The sequence below is a fragment of the Megachile rotundata genome, chromosome 9 (genome assembly GCF_050947335.1).
Source record: "Megachile rotundata isolate GNS110a chromosome 9, iyMegRotu1, whole genome shotgun sequence".
Lineage (NCBI taxonomy): Eukaryota > Metazoa > Arthropoda > Insecta > Hymenoptera > Megachilidae > Megachile > Megachile rotundata.
In genome coordinates, this window is record NC_134991.1 from 12,013,642 (window position 1) to 12,025,821 (window position 12,180).

Sequence of the window (12,180 nt, forward strand, 5' to 3'; positions counted from 1 at the left end):
TTAAATTGGATCCACCGTATGACGCTTCTTACCATTCCTGTTTCGCGATTCGATCTTACTATGCTAAAACTGAGTTTGCTGGATTTTATCGCTTTGGACAATGAAGGAATGATAGAATATTTATTTGATGAGTTTTGTATATGAAAGCAAGATATCAGTGCATAATATGCAGGATGAGGGAAGAACTTAACAGCTGAGAATAAACTGAATTACTTAACTGCTATTACTGATAAGAAACAATACATTAGATGAAAATTATTCGACCAGACTAGGTTAGGTTAGGAACCTCTTAGGTGAACCTCACATCAATTAATTTTTGCTTGATGCATTTGTTTAGCAGTAACAACAAAGTTAGTCAATACAGCCGGTGTACCAATACAGTCAGAAGCTAATACAAACTGTACATATTTCTTCGAAATATATTTATGTAGAGTACATATCTGTGTAGACGTACAGAATATATCTGAGAATATAAAATAATGTATTTGAACGGAATAGTTGTATGTGCAAGAGCACACAGAAGTTATATTTCCGTGTGTGAACTGCAGCAAAAAGAGGGATGAGAAGACAAAGATCGCAGGGTAAAATTTGCATAGCGGTCGACTCGAGAATCGCAGTCGAACGTCTGCGTTGAATTCTAACGACGACCTGGAAAAAGAGTCGTGTCCGAGGCGTCGAACTCGAAGACGGGTACGTTTGGAGAAACGGAGATCGTCGATGTTTAACTGTTTCAAAGCGTTTGCTCTGCCGGTCACGAACGCTTCTCGACGTCGATTTTCCTTCGCGAAACCTGGGAAAGCTACAACTTACATCCCCTGCTCTTCACCCCGTCTCCCCGCGGTAATTTGTATGGGTAGTCACGTACCAATACCTCCTATCTGTATCCCATTCGTCAGCGACGGTGTTGGATACTCGAAAAGATAACCGTAGCTCCACTTCCGGCCGTGGCCCTTTTCAACCGATAATACCTTGTTTGACTAAAACCTACGGGCTGTCAAATTTTCGAGCTTTCTCAGAATTATGAGTTTATAAAATCGGGTTTCACGATGTCTGTTCTGTTTTTGACATAGTGCTTGAACGGGTCAAAGGTGATTTTTAATAAACGATTTCTTAGCGATCGTCGGGCATCTCGTTAACGGGACACTTCTGTCGAGGATATCGCCGGATGCTTTAATTATACGATGTAAATTAGTCACCGGAGATACCGAGTCCTCGTTTTACGACTGTTAATTATGAATACATTTAGCCGCGAATGTAATTCAACGTGACCTCGCATAATCGTACTCTTACCTGGATGTTTGAAAGTTTAATCCCAAGCACAAGGGGTGGAACGTTTTTATTGCTGCTCCTTGTAATTGAAACCCCGAGTGTTTGTCTTCAATATCCAGGTGGAGTAATTTTCGTTATCCGCAAGGAGGAACATTTTCAGCGGGTACGTTACTGTTGCAGCGCCGGAATTGACAATAACGGACGATTCTGGTCGAGTTGTGCCTAAAGAGAGACACCTGAAGGCGGGAAGCGCTCTGAAGCTCAGGTGCGAAGCTAGGGACGTCATGGAATCACTGAACGAGGCGGTTGTTTGGACTAGAGGGGATGAGACGCTCTCGGAAGACGTTAGGTGAGTTTTAACCCCTTCAATTATCTTAACCCTTTTAATTCAGAACATTGTACTGAGAGGCAATTTAATTCTTATTCATTTTTGGAACGGGAGAAAAATACTGTTCTAACAATTTTTTTAGAAATTTACCCTTTGGCCTGCAATGTCGTGACGCACTCGTGGCGCACATTTTTGAAAAGAGATAGAAATACTGTTCTTACAAATTTTTTTAAAATATATTAACCCCTTGGCTTGCAATATTGTAACGCACTCGTGACGTACATTTTTGGAAGGAGACAGAAAGACTGTTCTTACTAATTTTTTAGAAATATGTTCACCCTTTGGTCTGTGATATCGTGACGCACTCGTGACGCACATTTTTGAAAAGTGAGAGAAATATTGTTCTTATAAATTTTTTAGAAATATGTTTATCCCTTGACCTGCAATATGGTGACGCACTCGTGACGCACATGTTTGGAAGGAGACAGAAAGACTGTTCTTACTAATTTTTTAGAAATATGTTTACCCTTTGATCTGTGATATCGTGACGCACTCGTGACGCACATTTTTGAAAAGTGAGAGAAATATTGTTCTTATAAATTTTTTAGAAATATGTTTATCCCTTGACCTGCAATATGGTGACGCACTCGTGACGCACATTTTTAGCTGGAGATAGAAATACTGTTCTTACAAATTTGTTAAAAATATGTTAACCCTTTGGACTGCAATATCGTGACGCACTCACGACGCACATTTTTTAAAGAAGATACAAATACTGTTCTTACAAATATCTTAAAAATATGTTTACCCTTTGGCTTGCAATATTATGACGCACTCGTGACGGACAGTTCGAATGTGACAAATCACACTCATATTTTGACTGCAACTTTGGATTAGGTTCTCTGATTATAATTTGCATAATCAAGTCTGAATGCTTAATATAAGATTTTAAGTTTCTGCAGTTATTTAAATATTTATATATATTTTTCATGTTGTAAGAATAATTAAGATGACTGTCCAGAAAATTGTAGGTTAACGCGGTCTCGCAAGAATATCAAAGTACACGTTTCGTTAAAATAGAAAGTAAATCAATAAATAATCTGATAGAGTTTACGAGCTCTCTTACTCGTAACGAAGAACGTCTTATCGAACGAGAAGCATCGACGAAGAGCAATTTCACGAAACACCTCGTTATCTTGTAGTCGCCGTTAATGAAATTATCAAACAAGAAGAGTGGGAGAGCAAAAACGCCCGGAGACCCACTTAAGACCGGTATCTATGAAACGAGAGCTTTCTCGCGTTTCATCGACCCTACCCTTCGCTCCTTTTCTCCACACCTAAGACCGGATACACGGTATTAGGTTGGTACGTGAGCCGGATATGGGTTACGCTCGGATATCTCGTTTTCCAGCGAGAACAGGACGACGGAGATCTCGTCCGGCAAGGAGGTCCTCGTGATCGTCAGCACCCTGATCGTCGAGAGAGCCAGCCCCAGGCATGCTGGAAACTATAGCTGCGTGGTGCCGGGCAAAGCGAAAACCACCATAGCGGTCCACGTACTCAACGGTGAGTTTTCTTTTGCATCATTCATAGGAATTGCTACATTTTCCGAAATAGGGAGTCGGGCTTGATTAGATGGCTTCAGGACATATCCGATCGAGAATCTACTACTATGAATATTTATAAGATTTCGTCCTCACGATTTTAGAAAAATATTGTGTGTGATACCCGATCACTATGAATAATAACTATCTATATATAGGTTTTCATTCTACTTTATTGAAATTTTCAATGGCGTATGTTCTCTGCTTCCTCTTGTCTTTGTATGACAAATTAGTCATTTGATTGTTATAATTCTAACATTACAATCAGTTCTCATTTTGTAGACAGTGTTGATCTGATGTTGGTTTTTGATCGACAAATTCCAGATTGAATTTATAAATGAACATTGATCAGTTATTTGGTGAATATTTGATGTCAGAGTCCATGAAAATAAATTTACCTTAGAAACAGCCTAAAGTGAGTTTCCTTCAGTTAAAAAACTGAAACAGAAAAACGACGAGAAATTGCATTACAAGCCAAGTAAGAGACTATCCGTCTTCGTGATAGGACAATTTCTCCGTCGATTTACGAATGCGACACTATCTAGAAGAAAATTCGAGTTTCACGCTGGGAGACAAAATGGCCGAGCTTTTATCTTGTCTGAAGATCGTCGAGGCACACGCGCGATTAGGCATCCTGGAATAAGGTTCAATCGACCACGACCCTAAGGCGATTCTCCAAAGGATAATGTTGCGAGAACACTCTCGAGTTTCCGTCCCGTGTACCTTTCGTTTTAGCTGATATCTCGAGTTTTCAGCGCATCTGGTAGGCGTATGATCCGATAAGGAGGATCTTACTATACATTCTTGTGAAGGTGGCTGAGATTTTTTATGGTAAATGTATATAGGTTGTTCTGACTCGTACTGAACACTAAGTCTTGGTTTATATCTCGATAACGGCTACTGCTACGAAGAAGTTGTATAGCTCCTTTTTTGTGGGGAATTTTCCAAGCTACAAATCTTGTAATATGTATTTTTAACGTGGAATTGATGAACGTCGAGATATTCGCGAATAAGTGATCCAGTTTTATTATAAGGCTTTTCTGGGAACTGCTACCTGGGAACATTTACATCACATATCTCGAGAATGACTACTCCTAAGAAAAAATCGTATAAATTCTTTTTCGTAGAAAATTTCCTGAGCTACAAATTTGATTATAACTATTTTTACTGTAAAACAGATGAATGTCGGGATATTCGCGAATAAATGATCCAATTTCATCATAAGGCTTTTCTGAGAACTGGTATCTGGGAACATTTACATCACATATCTTGAGAATGACTACTCCTAACAAGAAAATGTATAGATTCTTTTTTGTAGAGAATTTCCTAAGCAACAAATTTGATAATAACTACTTTTACTGTGAAATTGATGAATGTCGAGATATACGCGAATAAGTGATCCATTTTTATCATAGGACTCTTGTACTGGGATTTACATCACATATCTAGAGAAGGACTTCTCCTAGGAAAAAAACGTATACATTCTTTTTTGTGGAGAATTTCCTGAGCTACAAATTTTATAATAACTATTTTTACCGTAGAATCGATGAGTACCAAGATATTCGCGAATATCTGCCCCATTTCTACTTTTGTCTCACCCTAAAGTTTTCAGCAGTACTCGACAAGTTCTGATACATAGTTTAAAACATCGAAGGTACAAAATTTACCCCAGGAATTCTACGGATTGATCGTATTTGTCTCTAATTTCCATAGCTATTAACAATGTAAGCAGCAGCGCAAAGACAGGTCATTAAATCAAATCGATTCCGTGGTCAAAAAAAGGAACGAAAAGAAATGGATTTGCAGGACGTCGAGGAAAGAGGTCAAAGTAATTCGATCGCGGATTACCTTTCTAACGACCAGATTAATCTTGCGTTACCCTCTCGATAGCGGTGAACCAGAAGCGATTTGTAATTCCAACGAGGCCGCCACTTATTAAGACCCGAGTCGATGAAGATCGAATAGACCAACGCATCGAAACCTCCTCAAATTTGTTTCCCTACAAAATCCCACGGAGAAGATATTTCTTTTCGAAAACGTAAACGTCCGTTGTGTCCGCGATCGAGCAATCGAACAAGGACGGAGAAGTTCGTCCGTCGTAAAAGCAGAAGGATTTCCGGCGAAAGAGCGTCTTTTCACGGTAGCTTTCAGCTCCTTTCATCCTGAAAACGTGCACCCAGTTACAATGTCGACGAGACGACGCGCGAAACTTCGACCAGCAGGAAGTCGACCGAGTTCTGTGGCCACGTGGAAGAACATATTGTCGATTTACCCTTCAATCGCTATTACGTATGCGGCACGAAATCCTTTGAACTTCATTCCACGATCATTGCAACGCAGAAATTTGGGAACGTAGAGACATTTTGTGCTTTCAGATTCTCTAATTTTCTATTCCACAAGTGTTGCGGTGAGTTTTCTAAAACTTTTCGGATTTCGGGATATCCTTGGTACTCGAGATCTTGACTTCAAATGGTTTAATTAAGTTTTTGTGGTCTTGGATTTGAGAACCTGAAATTTATAGATTTTGAGGACTTGAAGTTAGCGAGTTGCAAATTTTTATATTGGGACTTAGCTAATTGTCTTGGATTCACACATTGTCTTAGATTCTCAAGTTGTCTTAGGTGTCCAAATTGTCTTAGATGTCCAAATTGTCACATACCCAATTTCTCACATCCCCAAATCCTCACATCCCCAAATTCTCACATACCCAACTTCTCACATCCCCAGATTCTCACATACCCAACTTCTCACATTTCTAATTCCTCATATCCCCAGATTCTCACATATCCAACTTCTCACATCCCCAAATCCTCACATCCCCAGATTCTTACATACTCAACTTCTCACATCCCCAAATTCCCACATCCCCAGATTCTCACATACCCAACTTCTCACATTTCTAATTCCTCATATCCCCAGATTCTCACATATCCAACTTCTCACATCCCCAGATTCTCACATACCCAACTTCTCACATTTCTAATTCCTCATATCCCCAGATTCTCACATATCCAACTTCTCACATCCCCAAATCCTCACATCCCCAGATTCTCACATACTCAACTTCTCACATCCCCAAATTCCCACATCCCCAGATTCTCACATACCCAACTTCTCACATTTCTAATTCCTCATATCCCCAAATTCTCACATACCCAACTTCTCACATCCCCAGATTCTCACATACCCAACTTCTCACATTTCTAATTCCTCATATCCCCAGATTCTCACATATCCAACTTCTCACATCCCCAAATCCTCACATCCCCAGATTCTCACATACTCAACTTCTCACATATCCAACTTCTCACATCCCCAGATTCTCACATACCCAACTTCTCACATTTCTAATTCCTCATATCCCCAGATTCTCACATATCCAACTTCTCACATCCCCAAATCCTCACATCCCCAGATTCTCACATACCCAACTTCTCACATACCCAACTTCTCACATACCCAACTTCTCACATCCCCAAATCCTCACATACCCAACTTCTCACATCTCTAAATTCCCACATCCTCAAATCTTCACATCCCCAAATGTCCAAATCCCCAAAATTCAACCTCATTTCCCAAAAAAGTTGTCAACATCCACAATCATCAAAAATCCCCTCAAAGTCTCAAACAATAAAGAGCAACATCTCCAACATCTCTTGACGGTTTAATCAAGCGAAAAGCGAATCACAGGGCTCTCCTATCGAGAGTCTGTACTTTAATTAGAATCGTGATCTCTGCTTTCATCGGTTTTTAATTTACTCAGCGTCAACAAACAAGAGAGAGGAATTAGTAGATTAAGACGCGACGTCGCAGCCTCGTTTTTTTTCTTCTCAAAGATGACGACTATAATTTGTAGATAACTGCACGGCCCAGGAATCATCGAGCTCTGTTTCTCTTCTTTCTTCGCCTTTGATTATCGGGTCCCTCAGTATCCGAGGCACGCATACAGCTGCTAAGTTATTTTCCTGAAATTGTGACACGTTCGGGGGATTTGCAGAAGATAAACGGAATTGTTTTTTGAATAAAGAACAATATTTTCTTGATCGTGTAAACTCGAGTATTCTTATGCAGATAATGTTTATATGAAACGATAAAATCGTTCATGTTTACTGCGCGATGGAAAATTGACTGTTTCTCGTAATACGTCTTTAAGTAGCACATTCTGCGCGATGTTTATTGCCAGTCGAACATGGTAGACGGTAAACACGCTAGACGTTTGAGAAAAGAATTTATGCACATATTGAATCAGCCGGTCGCTCTGGTAATGTTAGGATAATGATCGCTTCAATCGCATTCAGACACGAATGCCGATCGATTGAATGACGAGGTCAGTTAAACCCAGTCAATAACAGAGAGTCAATAATCCTTTGGTTGATAACCTGACCGGCCCTTGATGTTCCCCTTCTTCCATAACTTCAGCGGCTTCGATGGGGAAGTTGAGAATCGACTTCTTCGTTTGAAGTCCTTCAACAATAGAACATTGATCTTTTGGTGGAAGATTATTGGTTGACGACGTAAAATTATATTTCAAATATTCGTTCATTACATTTGTTACTTATATTGGGACGTAGGAATTTCGGGACGTAGGAACTCGAGTCGTAGGAATTTCGGGACGTTGGAACTCGGAACGATGGAATTTCAGGACGATGGAATTTCGGGACGATGGAATTTCGGAACGTAGGAACTCGGGGCGTTGGAATTTTGGGACGTTGGAACTCGGGACGTTGGAATTTCGGGACGATGGAACTCGGAGCGTTGGAACTTGGGACGATGGAATTTCCGGACGATGGAATTTCCGGACGATGGAATTTCGGGACGATGGAATTTCGGGACGATGGAACTCGGGGCGTTGGAACTTGGGACGATGGAATTTTGGGACGATGGAGTTTCAGGACGATGGAATTTCGGGACGATGGAACTCGGGGCGTTGGAACTTGGGACGATGGAATTTTCGGACGATGGAATTTCGGGACGATGGAGTTTCAGGACGATGGAATTTCGGAACGATGGAACTCGGGGCGTTGGAACTTGGGACGATGGAATTTCCGGACGATGGAATTTCGGGACGATGGAATTTCCGGACAATGGAATTTCGGGACGATGGAACTCGAGGCGTTGGAACTTGGGACGATGGAATTTCGGTACGATGGAACTCGGGGCGTTGGAACTCGGGACGATGGAATTTCGGGACAAATGGGAATTCGCGACGATGGAATTTCGGGACGATGGAATTTCGGGACGATGGAATTTCAGGACGATGGAACTCGGAGCGTTGGAACTTGGAACGATGGAATTTCGGGACGATAAGACTCGGGGCGTTGAAACTTGGGACGATGGAATTTCGGGACGATGGAATTCCGAGCGTAGGAACTCGAGACGTTGAAATTTCGGGTCGCAGGAATTCCAGGTCGTAGTAACTTCTCGACACAGAAATTTCGAAACCATCACCATTCCTACATCACCATTCCCAAATCAATAACTCAAAGTACTCAAAAGCAACTCCCACAAAGAACAAAAAGCAATCGACCAGCGTCGATTAGCATAATGAACAACGTATCCAAGCCAGAATATCGCCCACGAAAATGTTAGACCCGATGCAGAGACGGCGATAATGCAGATTAACCGACGTCGAGTATGGTCACGGATGCAATCTTGATGCGCGTAGGTTCATCTCTCCACCGTTAACGGGTCGTCGTTCCCGTCGACGACGCGCATTTCATGAAAATGGAAACGCCGCCAGCCTAATGTGACGGCGACGCGTTACGGTGTGGCTAGGTGTCGAGAAGACCCGTAACACGAGAACTGCGGGAAAAAGTCGGAGGCGTGAAAGCTGGATGGACGAGAGAATGAAAGCAGAGTCGACAGAAGGGGAATGCCGTTATCGTGCTGGCCACTTTTTTCCTCCATTTGCAAGCCTTATCCCCCGGTTGACTCGTCGGGGTGTTTGACTGTTCGTGACTACGGCTCAAGCTCGATTCTAATGCCTTCTAAACCGACGTAAGAACCGTTTCCTGTGGGGGCCATAACTGTGACGATCCTGGGACACGGTAGCCTTGATGGCTTTACTTCGCTGCTGCGAATTGAATGGTGCTTTTATGAAAATTAAACGGGGGTCTGTGTGTGATTTTTCACTCGTTTGTAGCTGTTTAATTAGAGGAAGCTTAAGGCAAATATTATTCAAGTATAAAATGGGAGATTGAAATAATTCAGAAGCTTTTTATTTCTGATTGGTTTCTACAAGTGATTTGGAGATTATTTGTACAATAGATGGATTAGGTTAATATTTATTGAGCTGGTTAATCAGTAAAAATATATTTGATATGACATTTTAACTGTGCAATTTTAGAAAAATTTATGTTCCTGAAACAATGTTTCTATAATTCGGTTAGTCCCTCTTCAAGTTTATAATAACTGAAGTTATTTGTAATTATTAATTTATACTTTTCAAATGTGTGGTTCAACTTCTTGATTCAATAATTAAGATCAGTCCCTAAATTAAACTAAAAAATGGCTCGATTTTTTAAAATAGTTACTAAAAAAGAAATGAAGTAAAAGGTGAGTATGTCAGAATAATTTGAAGTTCATGGGTTAAAATGAGTAATTATGTTAACCATCGTAAGTTTGGTACAATCGAGACAACGAAAGGAGACAATGGAATGTGCTCGAGACGCGCCTATAATTAGCTGGATGTCAAACGTCGGAGCATTCGAATTGCTCAAAGCTGCTAAGGTAATTAGCGCAATTAGAGAGTTAGACCAATTTCAGCCTGAGTCGGTTGCACACCGCGTAAGAAGATTAATTATCAGCGAACGGAAAATTGATCATTACGGTTACGAAACAAGCCCGGGCTTGTTCCGAGTCGATATCGAACTTTATATCCAGATTAAATATCCATTGGTTGCTGTCTACTTTGTAAATACATTCGTTGCCGATGAAAGTATTAAGGGAAACATTTTTTTAAACATTAAAAGAAATGTACCTCTCGTTTCATACGTTCCGGGAAAGCTTCCTCATAAGTATCTTCATATTTAACTTCATCCAAAACTCTGGACAACCATGATCTATATAAACTCGACAAACACCCGGAGAAATCAAAGAGAGCTTCTAAAAGATTTCTAAAAGGTCCTCGAGTTTCAATAGACACAGCGAACTTAAAATCGACTTTCTAAAGAGGCCTGGAACGGTTTCTTCTCTTCCGAGAATGCTGAAAGTGTCCGATAGGATCGATAGCAACAAGAGGATCGTAACGTTACGGCTCGGTTTGCGGGGCGAAAGTTACGAGGACAGGAAGTGACCAATAGTAAATTCTGCCACGTGATTTCGGTACCGGGGTTTCCGTCCTCGGGAAGTGTTACCCCACATATGAGCCGAAACGGTCCTTCTGACCTATGACCTCTCGCTTTATCCCGGCGGCCATCATTTTGACAAGTTTATCGCCGGGTCGTCTGATAGAACGCCGACCTGGAGGATCCCTTTGTCTTTATCGGAGTAAAAAGGGTCACCGTTTCGGGGAATAGGAAAAACGTGACGTATATGAAGGGGAGAAATCTTTAATGGATCTTCAGATCATTTATTTTACGAAAATCTTGAAGTTCTCTTATAAATGATGTCGACAACTTTTTATTAATATTTTTTATTTTACATGGCCTTATTAAACCCTTGTTCTTTGACTTATTTAGTGAGTCAGAACTAATCGCAGTTGCAATATTAAAACAGACAATGAAAGTTGAAATTTTATGTCAACTTTGTATCAGTGACTGTAAAGAATGAGTTAAAAGAATTTAAAAATTTTTATAATATTGAAATTGTACGTATAACGAGAAGGAATTGCTGGAACAAAAAGATGAGAAATAGTTTCTGACGTTTCCGGTCAAAGTGCAAACGATCGGGTGAAATAGCAGGAGCGTAACAAGGACAGTAACAGAAGTGACAGATTTCAAATGAACGAGGTTCGCTGCAAAAAGCGATGGCCAATGGCGCGGAAAAGGGAAAGCTCGACAGAAGGAAGTATAACACGCCGGTGGAAACTGAAACGTAAAACGAATAAATAGATGTGTCGCGCGACGAAAGAATGCCGAAGAATCAAAGATAAATCTGGAAATTGCGAAACAGACGAACAGAGGGCGAAGCAAAATTGAAAGATCAAAGCGTCAGGTCGATGAAACTCGTCGTAGAAAGGAATCCTTGCGAAAGAAAAGAAAACTTGCGCGGATCGATGAAACGAGCGAGACGCGTGAAAGCATCGAATTGAAAAATACCAGAAAGAAAACGAAAGGACGAAGATGTTACGTTCGTTGAAAGAACGGGTATCCAGGAAGACAAATTCCAGGACTATCCTGGACACCGGCCAAGACCACATTCTCTATCAGACGGAGAAGGACGTTTCGATTCTCCGGAGGTTTCGAATGATCGATAATCAACGAGCTAACTTCGATAAGGCGGATTTTTCCAGCTGGAAATCTCCGATTCCGGACATCAGTGATTAAGTTTCATTTCTATCTACACTTCTTCTCCATCGGGAGTTTTGTAATGTCGGAATGAATTATGGAATCTTGGAATTGTCAATGGTGCTTCGAGGAAAGATGTTTCTTTTTAAAGAGAGAACTTTGCTGATTTGTATGAGTTGGAGATAGTTGGGATGATATTGGATTATGGAGATTATAGTGATTCGGCGCGTAGCAATTCGACGCATCGTAATTCGACGCGTGATAATTTGGCGCGCGGTAATTCAACACATGGTAGTTTGACGCGTGAACAAAATTTAGCGCGTGGTAACTCGACGCGTGGTAATTCGATCCGTGGAGTTCCAGCGCGTGGTAATTCGATGCGTGGTAATTCGATCCGTGGAGTTCCAGAGCGTGGTAATTCGACCCGTAGAATTCCAACGCGTGGTAATTCGACCCGTAGAATTCCAGCGCGTGGTAATTCGATCCGTGGAGTTCCAGCGCGTGGTAATTCGATGCGTGGTAATTCGACCCG

The 12,180-nt window shown here is 41.1% G+C and overlaps 1 protein-coding gene across 1 annotated transcript in view; it reads left to right on the forward strand.

Annotated features, from left to right (window-relative positions):
- LOC100876623 (uncharacterized) overlaps positions 1 to 12,180 on the forward strand; it is a 288,061-nt gene that overhangs the window by 255,618 nt on the left and 20,263 nt on the right. The window contains exons 8-9 of the mRNA XM_076535286.1: positions 1,450 to 1,618; positions 3,009 to 3,163. Coding sequence (XP_076391401.1) covers positions 1,450 to 1,618; positions 3,009 to 3,163 — 324 coding nt within the window. The remainder of the gene's footprint in view (positions 1 to 1,449; positions 1,619 to 3,008; positions 3,164 to 12,180) is intronic.